The sequence below is a fragment of the Phascolarctos cinereus genome, unplaced genomic scaffold (assembly GCF_003287225.1).
Source record: "Phascolarctos cinereus isolate Bilbo 61053 unplaced genomic scaffold, phaCin_HiC Scaffold_5;HRSCAF=322, whole genome shotgun sequence".
In the NCBI taxonomy this organism is placed as follows: Eukaryota; Metazoa; Chordata; class Mammalia; order Diprotodontia; family Phascolarctidae; genus Phascolarctos; species Phascolarctos cinereus.
The window spans coordinates 28723172-28741987 of NW_027555958.1; the positions used below are offsets into that span (position 1 = coordinate 28723172).

The 18816-nt window shown below is 43.1% G+C and overlaps 1 protein-coding gene across 9 annotated transcripts in view; it reads right to left on the reverse strand.

Moving 5' to 3' along the window:
- SPECC1 (sperm antigen with calponin homology and coiled-coil domains 1) overlaps positions 1 to 18816 on the reverse strand; it is a 345436-nt gene that overhangs the window by 245361 nt on the left and 81259 nt on the right. For all 9 annotated transcript variants that reach the window (XM_078154748.1, XM_078154744.1, XM_078154747.1 and 6 more), the window contains exons 2-3: positions 8660 to 8837; positions 1263 to 1398 (exon numbers count right to left, since the gene is read on the reverse strand). In XM_078154748.1, coding sequence (XP_078010874.1) covers positions 1263 to 1398; positions 8660 to 8806 — 283 coding nt within the window. In that variant the 5' untranslated portion in view covers positions 8807 to 8837. The remainder of the gene's footprint in view (positions 1 to 1262; positions 1399 to 8659; positions 8838 to 18816) is intronic.

Here is an 18816-nt window from a genome sequence, read left to right on the forward strand (position 1 = left end):
CTCTAAGTTAGTCATTAATGACTCTTTGAGCCAGTCAGTGAGATGGCTCAGTGGATAGAGCTCTGGGCCTGGACACAGGAAGACCTGAATTCACATCCAGTCTTGGTAGGCAGCTGTGTGACCCTGGGGAGGTCACTGAACCTCTGTTTGCCCAGTTTTCTCAATTGTAAAGTAAGGGTAATAACAGCACCTACCTCACAGGGATGATAATTATAAAGCTCTGCACAATACCTGGCACACAGCTGGTGCCACATAAATGTTAGCTATTATTAATATTACCTCGCAGGGTTGTTAGGAAGATTAAATGAGATAATATTTATAAAACACTTGATGAGAATTCCCTTCCCTTCTGCCCCTAGGTGGTAAAGATCACTACCTGTCCATACCTTCTCATCCTATAAGAATAAGCTGGTAGATCAGAGACTCATAGGCTCATGGACTCATAGCTTTAGAAAGAGTTCTTAGAAAATTGCCCAAGGTTCAGAAAGATGGCTTGCTTTTGATTACAAAGTAAGTTCCTCCTTATATTGGGCGTGCTTTTTTTTTTTTTTTTTGCGGTTAATTGACTTGCCCAGTGTCACACAGCTAGTAAGTACTATGTGTCTGAGGCCGGATTTCAACTCAGGTCCTTCTGAATCCAGGGCCGGTACTCTATCCACTGTGTCACCTAGCTGCCTCTCCTCCTTATATTGGGAAAAAATTCACTTCCCTATGACTCTCATTGATCGGTCTTTGTTCTGCCTTTAAAAACCAACTGCCAAGTAGATATCGGGCACCTTCCATATTCTGGGCCCTGGAGCAGGTCTTGGGGTTACTCTACTGAAGGGGCGTCTGTTGAGAGAGTCTACACAAGGAGTTATACAAGGTATTCCTTGGTCATAGTGTGGTTTCAAGCCTTGGTAGATAATTGTGGCCTTTCAGACATTTGCAAGAGGAAATGTGGCTTTGTGGGTCCATCTTGGCCTCTGCCATTCCCTAGCGGCATGGTAGCCTGTGGCAGATCCCTGAACCCAACAGTGCCTCACGAACCCTTCAGAGACTCAAGTCCCAACCAGGTCTATACTAGCGGACCTCTTCCCAGCCACAGTTCCCTACGTTAATGAAACCCTCCTCCGTCCCAATGTCTGCCCTAGGCTAACTTCACAGACAGCTAAGAGAAGTTCTCAGCTATAGAATCATGAGGGAACTGCAATCATAGAGCAGGCAGAGTGAAAGAGGCTGGTGCAGAGGACAGGGCTGGAGTTTGCTCAGATGCCGCCTACCTACGCAGCTCTTTAAACGGTTCTCTGCAAGCTCCGAGACGGTACCAGAAGTCACAGTCTTCTTCAGCCTGACGGATCCTGAGGGGCTGGCACTGCCCGGTTTGGTGAGCATGTCATCGCTACTGGCCCTCTTCAGCTGTAAGGGAGAGAGAGGCAGGAGAAGGGAAGGGGACAAGACAGAAGACTCCATAAGTATCCCCCAGGGAACTGGAGCATCCCCACTGCCTAAGGGTATACCACCTAGTGCCCAGGAGGTGCTTAATAAATACTCGCTGATGGACTGCAGACCTCTTCCCCAGTAGACGGTTAAACCATTAAAGGTGACATTGGGGGAAGGGGTGTCTGGTCATTCACCTCTAATTATACTATTATCTCACCTACATTTTGCTATCTTTCCCCTAATAGCAAAAGAGACTGTCAAATAAGTCCTATTTATGGAAGCAGGCCGGAGGTGTGATGGATAGCATTTTGGACTTGGACTCAGGAAGACTTGAGTTCAAATCCTGATTCAAACACCAGCTAGTTATAGGATCCTGACCAAGTCCCTTAACTTCTCTCTGCCTCAGTTTCCTCATCAGTAATATGGGGATAATAACAGCACCTACTTCACAGGGCTCTTGTGAGGATCGAATGAAAGAATGTCAATAAAGCACTCGGAAAACTTTAAAGTTGTTGTTATTATTATCATCATCATTATTATTTCTCCAGCACCTCAGTACTCTACTCTTCAAGTAATCATGTCACAAAAACAAGGAAACAAGCCTAGTCGGGATGACTTGTTCTCAGTGAAGAAAAGCTGGCACTGTGATTGCTGCTTCCTTTTCTAGATTTCATCAACCATCTCTTTAAATAATGTGCTCTAGAATTGCAATTGTAGTAGTGAGGGAAAATCTCTGCACAATGCAGCATGATGGAAACAGTCAAGAATTTGGAGTCTAAAGATCTAGGTTCAAATCTCCACTCTGCCACTTACTACCTATATGTGACTCTTACCCAAGCAACCTCTCTGCCTCAGTTTCCTCATCTGTAAAATGAAAGGATTCAACTCAGTGGCTTCTAAGATCCCTTCCAGCTCTAAAAGTCTATTATCTAGGATTTCCCTACACTTCAGTTTCCTCATTTGTAAAAAGGAGGGTGGGACAGATGGAATTGTAATTCCCTTTGAGGTCTCCATTTATGATCTCATCACTATTTCCAGCTCTAAATCTATGAGCCTGGAATTTCTGTGGTGACCAAGGGAAAAAGGGAATTGTAGGATGGATGGGAAGAAATACAAGTCAATGTGGGAAAATGCATTAGACCAGAAGAAACCAGATTGGTCACTAACCAGCCACAAGACCCTTGGGCAAACAACATGGCTAGTCCATCTCCTCTTCTATAAAATGAGGAGGCTGCATGAGAGCATCCCTGAGATCCCTTCCAGCCCTGCGTTCTAAACAGCAGGACATGAGGGCTTATACTAAGCTGGACCCCTGTAAGTTCATGACACAGCCTTGAAGAACCCAGCTGTTACCCACAGCAGTGACTTCAGAGGGGACCTGCCCAATCTTAAGAGGGGGTCAAGAGAGAGATTACAGCTCATTCTAAAGAAAGGGCTATAGTCAGCTCAAACCTGGATCCTTGCCCAGGGAATACTGCCACATTTATTCGACTATAAGTGAGTCTTTGTGAACAAAGATGTTAATAAACATCAATTGGTGACCTCAAATGCATCTCAATGCAAAACTGCCCCTTGATATCACTAGAAAGGGAAGGCTGTCATCCATTAATTATAAGAGCCACAAATCTGAAATTCCTTTTCTCTTTAAGCTTGTCCTCTCCATATAAATGTGGCCATTTCTGGATCACCCAGGACAGGTATCATGCCCCTGGTGGAGCCCCTGGATTAGAACCCAGTTCTTGGGGCTTCCAACCCGGGGCTCTTCCTCCCCAAGCCTACTGGCTTTGTCCACCTGGAGGTGCCAGCACTCAAGTTAAAAACAGCTGCTGGTGATCAGTGTTACTTGAATTCTCCAGCCCACACTCCAGACACCCCATGCTGAGGCAGGGGTGGAGTCTCGCTCCCTGAACACCACAGGAAATGGGTGAAAGCAATGAGGCACCTCTGATTGTGGAGGCTGAACAGTCCCTGGAGAGCTCCCCAAATAAAGAAGGGAAGTGGATTGACTGAGATCAGGGAATTCCAGATGCATGATCACAAACAAAATGCTTCTGTTTCCACTTTCGAAGGCCAATGTTCTGTTTTCTGATGTCATAAAAATTAGCAAGGAGAGTGGATTTAATCTGAAAGCTGAGGGCATCTTGGACAGCGCCTAATTAGTAATAAATATCCAAAACTAAATAGTAGGCAGAAGTATTGAGGCACAGTAGGAGGGCCATTGGAGTGGGAGGCAGGAGACCTGGGTTCTTATGTTGGTTTTAACACTAATCTGATGTGTGACCTTGGACAAGCCACTTTCTTTCTCTGGGCCTCAGTTTCCTTGTAAGGGCCATGACCTATAAGGCCTGACATTCTATGCTCTAAGGCCCCTCCCTGATCCTGACAGCCTTCCCATGGGCCAGTCACCTCCCCGTGCCTCAGTTTCCTCCTCTGTAAAATGAGGGAGTTGGACAAGATGACCTCTGGAGTCCCTTCTAGTTCTAGAGCTGTGATTCTGTGGTCCAGTGGTCTTAAGTTCTCTGTTTTAAGGTATCCTGGAAAAGTGGATAGACAACCATGGACAACAGCCACTTAGTCTAGCCCTCTCCTTTCTAAATAATGAAATCATGACTCAGGGTTAAGTGACTTGTCCGAGGTCATGCGGGGGTTAGTGTCAGAGGGAGGACTTGAACCCAGGTCCCCTGACCCTTGGGCCAAGTGTTCCTTCTGCCCAATTTCTCCACCAACCCCCTTGCCCAATACTCCAGGGTTCCACTCTCTCTTCACCTGGCTTGAATGATTTCACTCTCTCCTGCCATTAGGAACACACTTGATCTTTTTATCTTTCTGGCCTTCCCCAACAGATATACAACTTCACATAAACAGCATGGTTTATGCTCATTTTATCCCTTGTCCTTCTCTGTACTGCTCTGTCTCACACGTTAATCCATAAGCCTCCTGAGGGCAGGGAATATATCTTCTTTCTCGGAAGAAGGAATTCCTCTATCCTGTAGGGAGCTCTATATGTTTAGGACTCTACTTAGTTCTAGGAAAAAGAGCTAACTCACTCACACAGGGGTACTAATTTAGCCTTCTTTTTTTTTTTTTTAATGATAAAAGAGGTCTGAATACAGGCCCCTAAAATGAAAGCCCTTTGAAAGAGGAAAAAGTACATCCTGAAAAATAATCATACACAATTACCTTATGAAGCAGTCTTTATGCTAAAAATTTTTTTTAATATGGTTATATTCCTTCTAATTAAAATTAAAATGTTTTATTCATTCATCACCATTTTCTTTATCTTTTTCACATAATGATAAACATGGGATGAGAAAAATCAATGAAACGAAGAGCACAGTCAGGCCACAGGTGTTAGAGAAGGCAGATGTAGGGGAGCAGGGATTTGGGGGAGACGCATAATCTGTAGTCAGGCCAAGACAGAAACTTGTTCACGTCACTGCATCAATTAAACAAAATAAAACAAACAATTAAAATTAAATGAAACAAAATTATCAAAATCACTAATTATTTATTTCCAGCTCTTATTCCTCCTCTCAGTCACTCTCACTCAACAGCCCAGGGAGCACTTATTAAGTGCCTGCTGTATGTCAGGTAAAACCTCCTGACCTTTCCTCCTTTAATCCAGTCTGAGACGAGGAGACAGCCTTGCTCTTCACCAAGGCCAATCCCTCAAGCCCATCCCCTCCTGTTTTTCTCCATTGGATTGCCCTTATAATCATCTTCCACTCTAATCTTTGAATCTCTACCTACTAATTGATTCCTTCTCTGCTGCCTACAAACATACCCATCTCTTTCATCCTGAAAAAAACCCCTTCATTAGACCCTACCCCAACCCTCAAGATATTGTCCTATATTTCTCTTCTCTCTCTGCCAAATTCCTGTGTCTGCTGCTGCTGCCTTCTCCCTCTTACTCCTCAAGCCTTTCCAATCTGGCTTCCAACCTCATCACTCAACTGAAGCTGCTCTTTCCACCATTGTCACTGATCTTTTAATTGCCGATCCTGATTTTTTTTCTTAGTCTTTATCCTCCTTGACCTCTCTGCCACATTTGCCATTGGTGGCCACCTTCTTCCTTCTGGAGATACTATCTTCTCTGGGTTTTCATGACAGTGCTCTCTTCTCTCTCTCTCTATTTCTCTGTCTCTGTCTCTGTCTCTCTCTGTGTCTCTCTGTCTCTATCTGTCTCTGTCTGTCTGTCTATCTCTCTTTCTTCTCCTCCCACCTCTCTGACCAAGCCTCCTCAGTCTCTTTTGCTAGATCATTAACCACATCACACTCCCTAACTGTAGAAATTAATGTTTCAGTTCCATTGAGAAATGCCTTAAAAATCCCCTAGCACATGCTATAGAAACAGACCCATATACATACATGTATGTACCTCGCTCAAGCTGAAGCTTTGATAACATTTAATAATCATTTTAAATTTCTTACTGTTTTTAAGCTACTGGGACCTGCACAGGAAAGGTTATAAAAGGGAAACATCTAAATAGTTCACAGATGAAAAGGAAATAAGATATCCCTTCTTTCTCCACAGAGACTTTCTGTATGAAGGCAGATTTATCTGTTGGGTTCACTGAACTATTTTTCTCTCTTTTAAAAAAGCCTTAGTTACATATAGTGGCCCCATGGATAGAGAAGAGACAAAGGAATGATTTGGAAATAGAGGTGATGTCAGAACAAAAGATGTCAATAAAATGGATTGGTTTTAGTTTTGAACTGGACCTGCGATCCACTGGTGTAAGGAGCTGCCAGTGTACAAATTCCCTCTCCCAATGCAGTGGCATCATCAAGTGCCCTGTAGTCTTCAGAGAATTTCCAAGGGCACCAAGATTTAAGGAAACAGCCAGTATGGCTCAGAAGACTTGAACTCAGGTCCTCTTGACTCTAAGGATGGTTCTTTATCCATTACACTAGGCTATTTCTCATCAATAAAAATATGCCTATAAAGAGGTTCTCTTAAGATAATAAATCCTGAGTTCTAAAACCACTGCCTATAATATAACCTGGATGTTAACATTCAGGGAAATGCCAGAATCTTTCACAAATAGTTGATACTCAAGATGAGGCTCTAAAAACTCACCCGATCCAGCTAAAAATTCTGGTCTGGCTCTACTTTCTTTCTGACTGTGAAGGAGGAATGACCTAGAAATCTTCTTCTGCATACTCTTCACCAATGAGGAGCCTTATGACATATAAAAAGGTGCAAGTGACACTCACAGGCCATCGGCCTAAGTTGCAAATGGTCTTAATGTGTCTACTTCACTCATTCTCACTGCCCCTTCCATTCAATCCTTCCAGAAAAGAGGAGTAGCAGTCTGATCTCTCTAGGTAGATAGGAAGAGAGAAACAGCTAGCTGGCTAGACAGATGGATGGATGTATGGATAGATGGACAGATAGATGGATAGATGGATGGATGGATGGATGGATGGATGGATGGATGGATGGATAGGTAGATGGATTGATGGATACATGGATGAGATAGATAGAGTATTTATTAAGCACTTACTATATTCCAGGCACTAAATGCTAAGTGCTGGGGATGCAAATGAAAACAAAGACATTCCTTGCCACCAAGGAGTTACATTCTCTTCTTCTCCTTTCTTGCTTTTCCCTATCCTCTCCCTTTTCTTCTCCTTCTTTATCCATTGTTCCTGTTTACCTCTCTTACCTCTCTCCCCAAAGGGCAGATGAGAAGCTAGGGGTGGGGAAAGGGATGTTATGATGAAAGACAGGCAAGGTCTGGTCAGGGATATCGACTGGGGAACGTTCTTTGTTTTCTTTCTATGTCAAGTCTTACTATACTAATAGGACCTGGAGACCCATAAAACACTGAGTGGGATTAATGAGCAGCCACAGCCTTTAGGGTATTCATTTGCTCTACTCTGGCTCTTTCCTTTATAATGAAGTCCCAGAACAGGGCTTCTACTGACAGTGAGTCAGGGCCCTACTCCTCAGGGACCCATTGTCCTTCATGGTTAGATATGTTATTGTTTCCAACTTGGTTAAATTCCCTTCTAATTTACGTTAAATTCAGGGCATTTAATTTCTTTTGAGGGAGACTGTCTCTCTCCATCACACCCAGCGCAGCAGCCACTACCAGGCCCACTGTCAGCAGACACAAGTTTTCCAAGCTGGGCCAGTCTCGCCCTAAATTCTTAGGTAGGCTGGTGGCCTTCCACTTCCAGGGTACCATATTGGTACAAGATTTATTGTGGACACTCATTTGGTTTTAGATAAGGCATCTAGTTGGCACTTAACAAATGCTTGAATTGAACTTAACTCCTTTAACAGACTGCATTCATGAACAAAAGGGAAAATAAAAAGATAATCTAATGATGACCTTCTCTGAACTTAACTAAGTTGAGCCTCAGACAAGATACATGGAACCTGCTGCTGAGCCTACATTCAAAACCTTTCCAGCTTGGCAGACCCTGTTAGTGCTTGCACTCCTCTGGTAGGTTCTTCCAGAGTATAGTCACCTACATACCATAATGAAGCATAGGAGTAGGATTTTTGCAGGAGCTGTAAGCTTTTACATGCAACTTTCAGGCTCCCTTCCCCTCACCCCAAAGTATCTCTACAGTCAGTAAAAATGTAAACAAGCTCATGCAACTTCTTTCCTCATATTTCCTTTACATTCTTATTAGAAGATAAGCTCTTTGTGGTCAGGGAATGCTTCATTTTTGTCTCTGTATGCCTAGAGACTGAAGAAGCTCCCCACTGAAAAGACAGGCACTGGGTGATTATTTGGGCTGCAACTCAAGAAATGTGGAAGTGCTGCAGTCTGCATAGGAGGAGGGGTTACCCAAGCTAACAAAAGCACAGACATTTGGAATATTGGAGTACTGACTGTTCCCCATCTTCCTCCCTTTCCATACACAGCCAGTCTATCCACCGCCACCCTTCCTGTCCTGGAGAGTAGGAACTGTTCCATTGTATCCCTGGCCTAGTAGTAGTAGATATTTAATAAATGCCTGTTGATTGATTGATAGACTGTAAGCTCCCTGAAAGCAAGAATTATTTCATTCATTGCTTCTGCATTTCTAACACCAGACACAGTGTTTGGGTATATAGTAGGTGCTTAATAAATGTCAGTCAATTCCCCTGCAGTCAGACCAGGCTGCCTATATGTGCTCACTTGTATTACATTGGCAGAATAATTACCCCCATTCCTTATCCTAGGTAATATTCAAAATTATCACCAATTTGGCATGTGCTTTAAAAAAAAACCAGTACCTTGCTGAGTTTGGACTCAAAAGAGAGTGATGTAGAAGATTTGGAAGTCTTCATGCCAGAAGCAGCTGGAGGGAGGGGACGTCCCCGCTCAATCCCATGGGTCCCTTGCTTTACTGTTGCGCTCCAGGATTTAGCTACACTCTTCATTGTTCTAGGGGGTCCGACTTCCTAGAGGAGGCTGGAGGAGAAGAGAAAAAAATGAAATAAAAATGATGTTTTCATCATCCTGAACTAAAGCAGTATCTTACAAGGGTATTATGAGAACATTAGTACGTCGGCTACTTGCCATCACTAAGCCTTCTTGTGGTTGCTATCATCATGAGGACCTAGCCCTCAGATTTAGCTGAAAATAGAACATTCCTTCCCTAAGATCAGCAAGGGATCTTGAGACCAAACTGGATGCACTTAGCAAGAGGTCACGTTTTCTAAATTCTGCACAAAATCCTCTCTTCCCTGAAAGAAGCAACTCTTTTCACTAAACTTAATTTTCGGACATTACTTTCCATTGGGAGGGCAAGGGCTTCTGGGACAGGGTCACTTAGCACCACATTTACATCAGCCAGCCCTTCTAGAGAAAGTTGGCTCAAGTTAAGGCCATGAGCATAGTGGGGAAAGGGGGGGGGGGTCCATCTCCTCCATCTCCAGAGACAGATCCCGAACATTTCACAAGAAGTCGATTTAGTACATAAAAGCCAATTGGCCAAAAATGGATTTTGTGAAGCGATCACAAAAACACAAGGACAGCTTTTCCAACCCTCTTTTCCAAGGTTTGTTTTGCGGGGTTTTTTGAGAACATATTTTACATAATGACTAAACCATACTCCATGCTTAGATACATTTGGTCACACCCAACAACAGAAGCCTTTAGTGCTAAAAGTTAATAAAGTTATTCAAAGAAGCCTAAAGCAGAATAGTGGGGCGGGGGGAGGGGGGGATGGTGGTGGGAATCAGCATTGAAGAAAAAAGGACATGTCCATCGACTGGGGAATGGCTAAGACAGTTGTGGCGCATGAATGTCATGGAATATTACTGTGCTGGAGAAACAAGAGATAGGAAGAATTTAGAGAAATCTGGAAAGACTTTTATGAAAAAACAGATGTAGAATAAAGTAAGCAGAACCAGGGAAAAATACACACGATGAGAATGAAAAATGGAAAAGAAAGAAAAACAAAATCCCAAATACTTTGTGATTATAATGGCCATGCTTCACCTTGAATGAGAAAATGGTCTTTTCCCCTTTTTGACAGAGGTGGGGGACTATGGGTGGGGAACACTGCATACAGGATGCCTTGATTAGTTTTGTTATTTTTTTTATTCTGTTAAAAGGGATGATTCATGGGGGGCAGGGGGTGGAGAGGGAGACATCTTTGGAAATGAAAGTGATTTAAAAACTAAAGATATAAATAAAAACAGAGTTTTTTAGGGGGTTTTTTTTGGTTGAGGCAGTCGGGGTTAAGTGACTTGCCCAGGGTCACATAGCTAGTAGGTGTCAAGCATCTGAGGCTGGATTTGAATTCAGGTCCTCCTGACTCCAAGGCCAGAGCATTATCCAGTGAGCTACCTAGCTGCCCCAGTAAAAACAGTTTTTCAGGAAAGGAAAAGTGTAGAGAGTTTGGAGGGGGAAGTAGTCACAACCCTGAACCTAACTAACAGTATGGCCTTGGGGAAATTACTTGCTGTCATTATTTATGAAATGAGGATGCAGCACGATCATCGCCCTTTCATCTAGCTCTCTCAGGTTTACAAAATGCTTTCCCCACAACCGCCTTGGGAGGTTGGTATGAAAAGCATTACGAGCCCCATTTTACAGATGAGGAGAATGAGGCTCCGAGAGAGGGTGTGTGATCTGCTAACCAGTGCTGAAGTCAGCATCTCATAGGACGATAGAAGGAGGGGTGCAGCATCTGACCTCAAGCCTCAGCCCTATGGCTCACAGCTTAGGAGACCTCGGGTAGATCACTTCATCCCCCTACCTCAGACTTCAGTCTCCAACTCGGTAAAAATGAGGGCTAGACTAAATCACAGGGTCACAGATCTGGCCCTGGAAGGGACCTCAATCCAATTCGCTTATTTCGAAGAGGCCCAGAGAGGTTGCCCAGAGGATCTGCTAAGTCAGTCTGTGTTAGAGGTGAGACTTCCTGACCCCAAGGCACTATGTCATACTGCCTCATCACCTGTTTTAGAGATGAGAAAAGTGAATCTCAGAGGTGGTTAAGTAACTTGCCTAGGGTTATAAATATAGACACATACACACGTACACACATGTGTGTGGTTATACATATGCCTGTCTACGTATTAATCTATCAATAAGTACTTATTAAGCACCTGCTGTGTGCCAAGCTTGAGATACAAAGACAAAAGTATCATAGTCCCTGCCTTCAAGAAGCATACATTCTAAGAAGGGAAATAATATGTACATATAAGCACATGCCACATATACAAAGCCTGTAGTGGTAGCTAGCATTTACACAGAGCTTGAAGGTTTATAAGGCACTTTACAAATATTATCTCATTTGAACCTCACTACCACCTGGGAGGTGGATGCTCTTACCTGAATTTTACAGGTGGGTAAATACAACAACATACAACAGCAGACAGTATGTTAGAGCAGAAAGCATTTAGCATCTGGTGATGGAGGAACTGGGTTCAGATCCCATCCATTTACTATCTGGCTGACTTTGGACAAGTCACTTAATTCCTCTGTGCCTCAGTTTCCTCTTCTGTAAAATGATGGGGTTGGACTAGATGGTCCATTCCAGCTCTAGATCCATCTGAGGATCTAATTCTCCGAATACAGTTGTCCTCACTGCTGATGAATGGATGTTCGGGGTGGCTACTCTCTTGGTCTAAAAGGATCTTGACCTGGCAGCCATCAGCCCCTCAACATTCCTCAGCCTTCCTTAGCCTCACCGAGACCATCTGGTTCTTGTGCATCAAATCCCCGCTCCTAACAACCACTGGGAAAAAAACAACAGGCGACTTCCTCCCATCCCATAGCATATCGATGGTAGCTTCTACATTAACGGCTCCCATTTGTCTCGAGCGCTCTCAGGTCGGCCTGACCATGGAATGGATGGAAGCAGCTGGGCCTCCTGGGTAAGATCAATCCAGCCCAGATTCCTGTTTGGACTTGACTTGCATCTGCAAGCCGGCGGCCAGGCATTCCTGCAGACTCCACCAGTCTGGCAGAGCCTCTTGTCTGATGACCGTGCTGTCTGTCTGAGCATCCTGTCAGCCCTCGGGGCCAAGGATCCACCTGGACCTCCCTCTAGTCATGTTCTCGATGAGCTCCCTGGGCCAAAGGGAGACTGAAGCAGCAGCAGCATCTGGGCCAATGTGCAGGGGGAGGGAGGGGGGATATCACCTTCTCAGTTTATTTCAAAGAATTGCCTCCATTGAACTAAAATCAAGAGGAGTAATGGTACCTGCCTCTAGGGTCTAGGGAGGAAGTGGGGTACAGAGAAAAGAGAACTGTACCAAAATCTCACACCATAGACCAAAAAAAAGTCAAAATGGGTTCATGATTTAAATATAAAGGCTGATACTAGAAGCTAACTGGGAGAGCAAGGAATAGTTTACTTATCAGGATTCATGGAGAACAAAAGAATTGAGGACCAAACAGGAGATAGAGAATATCACGAAATGCAAAATGGACAACTTTGATTACATTAAATTGAAAAGGTTTTGCACAAACAAAGCTAATGCAACCAAGATTAGGAGGGAAGTAGAAAACTGGGAAAGAATTTTTTTTTTTTAACAACCAGAGAAAAGAAAACTGCCTCTGGCGTCAGAGGACCCAGGTTCAAATCTGCCTCATGCTCACTACCTGCATCTCATTGGGCAAGTCACTTCCTGGGGAGAGGCAGGCCAGAGGGCCTCTGGGACCTCTCTCAGGCGTAGATCTGTGATCCTGAGATCCCACAAGTCACCTGAACCTCGAGGCTTCTTTCTCTCCAGGCTTCCCGAAAGCAAAGAAGGAAATGAAGTCATGTCTGGGTTGGTTCTGGGTTCTGATGCTCCAGAAGTTTTCTGGTTTGGAGATGGCTTTTAGTGACAGCAGCTGAAAAACTGCTCTTTGTATATCACTAATCCCATTGGAACTCCAATGTGGGAGAGTGAACCCCATGGTCTGCCTGTGTCTTCTTCAGGGAGGCATGAAGTGCAACTGGCCTTGGAGGCAGGAAGACCTGGGTTCGAGCCCTGCTTCTGGCATAAACTGGCTTTGTGACCATGGATAAGGCATTTAACCTCTCTATAACTCTCTGAAGGGCAGCTAGGTGGTGCCATGAATAGAACCCCAGGCCTAGAGTCAGGAAGACCTGAGTTCAAATCTGGCCTCAGATACTTACTAGCTGTGTGACCCTGGGCAAGTTACTTCACCCTGTGTGCCTCAGTTTACTCATCTGTAAAATGAGCTGGAGAAGGAAATGACAAACTGCTCCAGTATCTTTGCCAAGAAAATCCCAAATGAGGTCACAGAGTCAGATGGACTGAACAACAGTAACTCCCTGAGACTTTTAAGTTACGGGCAAGTTTCTGGAATTCCTCACCTGCTCACTAGGAGTTCCTTAAGATCACAGGAACAGACCACAAACAAAAAACATCCCCCCAATACCCCACCTCAGAAGGGAGCACATTAAAAACTTACAGGACACATATCTTAGGGTCAAGGATTTTATCAGATCCTTTGCTGAAAATACATTTGTAAAAAGTTCTACTGCTACTTCTGATGCCACCGGCACTCCCTAATATAGCAATCAACAGGCAGTTATTAAGCACCTTCTGTGTACTGGATGCTGGGGCTACAAAGTCAAAAGTTTGAACGTCCCTGCCCTCCACAGGCTTATATTCTACTGAGATGATGATGAGTACAAGACTTATAAAAAATAAACACAAACTGATGGGGGTGGGGGAGTCCTAACCACAGAGGGAATCCGGGAAGTGTTCTTGAAGGGGGTGGGATTTAAACTGAGCTTTGAAGAGAGGTAGGGACTCCAAAAAGCCAGTGTGGAGTAAAATCATTTCTGGTATTGGAACGTTTACCTATGCAAATACTGGGGTGGGAGGAGATGCTCAACAGATAACAGGGATCACTGACTTATGGAGGCGAGGTAGATAAATGGGGTAACTGTTTAACTAGGAAATTGTTTTACTACTAACCAGTGCTTTTAAGGAGCATGGGGGCACCACGGTGCACAGAATGTGGAGTAGACCTGAGCTCAAATCTGGCTTTAGACACTTACTAGCTGTGTGACTCTGGCCGAGTCACTTAACCTCTGTTGGCCTCAGTTTCCTCATCTCTAAAATGGGGCTAATAACAGCACCAGGGTTACTGTGAGGACAAAATGAAATGTTTGTAAAGCACCTAGCATAGTGCTTGGCACACAGTAGGCACTACATAAATGTTAGCTTTTATTATTATTAAGGGGGTATATTTCTTAGTCCCACTCATTCTCTAATTTGTCTTCTGGATCCCTGCCATGAAATCTCTTACCCACAGTTCAGTCCACTTTGAGCAGGAAGCCAAGCCATCACCAACCATAGCACTAAGCTTAATAAGTACCTGTTGACTTTATTTTATTTGACTTAATCTCTCTGGGGCGCCTTTTCCACCCCTGTAAAGTGAGGAGGTTGGATGAGACGCCCCCCGAGCACCTAAGACCATCAGCCCTTGAGTTCATAGAGTTTCATGGCTCACCAAGTGCTTTCCCCACAGCGCCACACGGCCGTGAGGGGTCCCGGCACCCACCGACGGCCGGAGAGAGCCTCAGCTGAAGGTCTCCTCCCTCCATGCTCAGTGGTCTTTCTACTCCGGAGGGCTGACATTCATCCTGGCTGCCTTGGTCAACCGCACAAAGTGGCTTCTTCTCCAGGAAGAGGTTATACAGTTGAGGGTTTTTGTTGTTCTGTCCTCCTTGTTTGCCAGACCTGCGACTTCATCACGGTAGGGGACATCAATAAGGAAATTCCCTCCACCTCTTTACTGAGACCCTGAAAAGGTGATTTGTCATCTATGCCAGGAATCAAAATCAGTCATTAAAACTAGAGTTTAGCACCAGCCCTGGATTCAGGAGGACCTGAGCTCAAATCTGGCCTCAGACACTTGACACTTACTAGCTATGTGACTTCACCCTATTGCCTCGCAAAAATAAATAAAATTAGAGTTTGCCTGCCTTTTAGTATTGTCTTCATTGACATTACTGTAGTCATTATGTCTTTTGTTCTCCTGGTTCTGCTTACTTGATTCTGTATCTGTTCATATGAGTCTTTCTATGCTTCTCTGAATTCCTCCTATTGGTCTTTTCTTACTATGCCACAGACTTCACTGTGTGAAGACTCATCTTCCTGAGTTCAAATCCAGCCTCAGATACTCACCAGCTATATGATCCTGGGCAAGTCACTTTACCCTGTCTGCCTCAGTTTTCTCCTCTGTCAAATGAGCTGGAGAAGGAAACGGCCAACTACTCTAGGATCTTTGTCAAGAAAACCCCAGGTGGGGTCACAGAGAGTTGGACATGACTGAAAAACGACTCAACAACGACAAAAATCAACTTTCAGCCGCCTACAGAACACATAGTCAAAGACCGAACCAAAACAAAACCCAGCATCGTGCCAGACACCGTCCCTGTAGGTAGCCATGTGGGTTGGCAGAAGATGACTGGAAGTTTCAAGCACGTCTTTTAAAATGTCTATCATTTCTATCTGGGTGCCAGACTGGAGATAATGTAAAATACTTCAATGGGTCTGTGATCTCATCGACTTAGGCATTCCTTCCCACAATGCAGATCCTAACCTATAATTGGATGTGCTTCATGAAAATCATCCAAGGTGTAAAACAATGCCAGCTTTTAATATCTACCACATTTTATTGAGGAAGAAATAATAATAGCTCACATTTATAGAGTGCTCTGAGGTTTACAAAGCATTGTACATACATTATCTCACTGGAGCTTCACACAACAATGGGATGTAAATAGCACAATGTTTATTAATCTCATTTTACAGGCCGGGGGACTGAGACTCAGAGAGATAAAGTGATTCACCCACAGTCCCACAGCTAGTCGGTGTCAAAGAAGGGACTTGAACACTGAACTTCTAACTCTAATTTTAGTGTTTTGCCCAAGTTGTCTCTTAGAAAAGGGAGCAGATATCTCGTGGGGCAGCTAGGTGGTGCAGTGTGGATATGAAACATAGAACACTGAGCCTGGAGTCCGGAAAACCTGCGTTCAAATCCAGCCTCAGACACTTACTAACTGTGTGACCCTGGGCAAGTCATTTAAGCCTGTTTGCCTCAGCTTACCCATCTGTCAAATGAGCTGGAGAAAGAAATGGTAAATCACTCCAGTATCTAAGGCCCCAAATGGGGTCACAAAGAGTCAGCCACAACTGAAATGACCCAACAGTGACATCTTGTGAGGAAGGTCCAGAGCCTCAGAGCACCAGGGACTAGACCACGCTCTATCATAAACTAGCAGTCAAATTGTCCTCCTTTCTGAACCTCAGTTTCCCCACATGCGATAAGAGGCATTTTGCATTTTGGAAAGCAATTACTAGAAGAAAGTGACTAAGAATGTCCATACCCTCTAACTCATTATATCTCGAGCTCCTTGAGAGCCCCGACCACTTTTGCCTTTCTATACCCAGCACTTAGCACAGTGCCTAACACATAGTAGATGCTTGATAAATGTCCATTCACTGCCCCAAAGATGTCGTATCCCGAGGAGGTCAAATATAAAACAAAAGGTCTCATATACAACACTATATTTTTCGCAGCAGTTTCTATAGTGGCAAAATACTAGAAACAAACTGGATGCCCATAGCTGGTAATATGCTAAGTATTCTCAAAAACTGAAAGGAAAAAAGGACCTTACCAGATTCCTTTTATGAGACAAATATAGCCCTAATGTCTAAACCATGGAAGGATAAAGTACCAAGGAGAATTATAGAGCTATATGATAAATGAATATTAATTGAAAATTTTTAAATAAAATCCTGTCAGACTACAGAAATCATTCATTGTAACCATATTAGATTTATATCAGAGATACAAGGATGGTTCGACATTAGGAAATCAATCCATATAATTAATCATATTAAAAATAAAAACACCCAAACCCACACCATTATCTCAAAAGATGCAGAAAAGGCATCTGACAATGTACAACACTCCTTTATGCTAAAAAAAAAACCCTCAAAACTCCACAAAATGTAAGCATTAAGGTACTTTTTAAATATCATAAAAACTATCTGTCTGAAATCAAAATCAAACATTATATGCAATGAAGATACCCTAGACATTTTTCAATAAATACCAAGTAAAGCAAGGAGATCTACTCTCCCCATTATTATTAGATACAATTTGGGAACTTCTATCAATAGCAATAAATCAAGAGAAAGAAATTAAAAGCATAAAGATAGGTAAAGAGAAGATAAAAACCATCCCTCTTTGTGATATGATGGTTTACTTGGAAAATTCTAGAGAATCAGTAAAGATACTCATTGAAACAATAGCTTCAGCAAAGTTGCAGGTTACAAAGAAACCCTCAAAAGTCAATGACATTTCCATATAATGATAACAAAATCCAAGAGGTAATAACCGAAAGGAAATTCTCGTCCAAATACCTACAAAATGCATAGTGTGTGGGGATTAATCTACCAAAACAAAAGACTTGCATAGATTCAATTACAAAATGCTCCTTAAAGAAACAAAGAACAACTCAAATAGTTGGAAGACTATTCATGCAGTGCTCATGGCTGGGCTGGGCTAACATTTGGGGAACGGCTAAACAAGTTCTAGTACAAGAATGTAATGGAATATTCCTGTAACATAAAAAACAGTGAATGTGATTAATATGGAGAAGTATGGGAAGACTTATATAATACTGATTAAGAATGAAGCAAGAAGAATCAGGAAACAATATAATTAACGACCACAACAATGTAAATGGAAACCACAAAAATGACATACCTCAAACTGAAGGCTATGAAATTATAATGACTAAGTGTGGCCCCAAAGAAAAGCTAATAAGAAGGCACCTCCCTCCCTTCTCTGAGGGGGTGGGGGACTATGAGTGTGGAACACCGCATAAACCATCAGGTTTTTTCAATGTGTTGGTTAATTTTTTTTAACTTTTCCCCCCTTTTTTGTTCTTTATTCAAAGGATGCTTACATCAATAAAAATGCATTCTTAAAAAGAATCAAATGCTAAGATGATCTCTAATGTTTACAAAAATGGAAACTGACTGTTTTGTGTAATTATACTGTGCTGCTTTGTTACAGAAGTGTTGTTTATTTGGGGACTGGGGTCATTCGGAGATGACCAAAGTTTTAAAAATCATTCTCTGCAGAACTACCAAAGTTTCTTCATGTGAGGTCACCTATGCCAATGAGGTCACAGATATGGCCCCCCAAAAATCTCAAAAATCATTTTTTTAAAAAAATGGGCATCCTATGAGCTCCACTGGCACCCACATATCAGGATATCAGGAGGGAGAAACGCCTCCACCACACTGAGTAGCCCTCTGTGGAGGATCTGCTGGAGAGCCAGGATGAATCAGGATGGCCGTGGAGAGAGCACTCACATTCCCAAGACCATAGACCCTGTCAAAGAATCTGAGGATGCGCAGAGGCATGAAACACATCCTTCCTGCAGATTGTGGCCCCGGGCTCTGGCAGCCCTCACTATCCCTGGAATCCCAGCTCTGAGGACCACGTCTGTGACTCACCACAGAGCATTCTAACCCCCTGGACAAACAAAGACTCATCTTGCAAACCGCCTGGAAATTGTGGCTGAGTAAGAAAAGCTGCTAAAATTGAGAATTATTCCCAAAAAAGTGACTAAAGGGGCCATACTCTTTGACCCAAAAATGTCACTGCTAGGCATACACCCCAAGAAGATCAGTGACAAAGAGAAAGGTCTTATACATGTCGAAATAGTCATTAAAAGAAATACTCTTTGTGGTAGCAAAGAATTGGGAACACAATAGATGCCCACAGACGAGGAGAACAGCTAAACAAGATGAAGAAGGAAATATCATTGTGCTATAAGAAGTAATTAGTATGGTAAATATGGAAAATGATAGAAAGTCATATTTTAAAAATTTTAATAAATAATTGTATTAATAATTTAATAGTTTTATTGATGTCTTTTTTTACA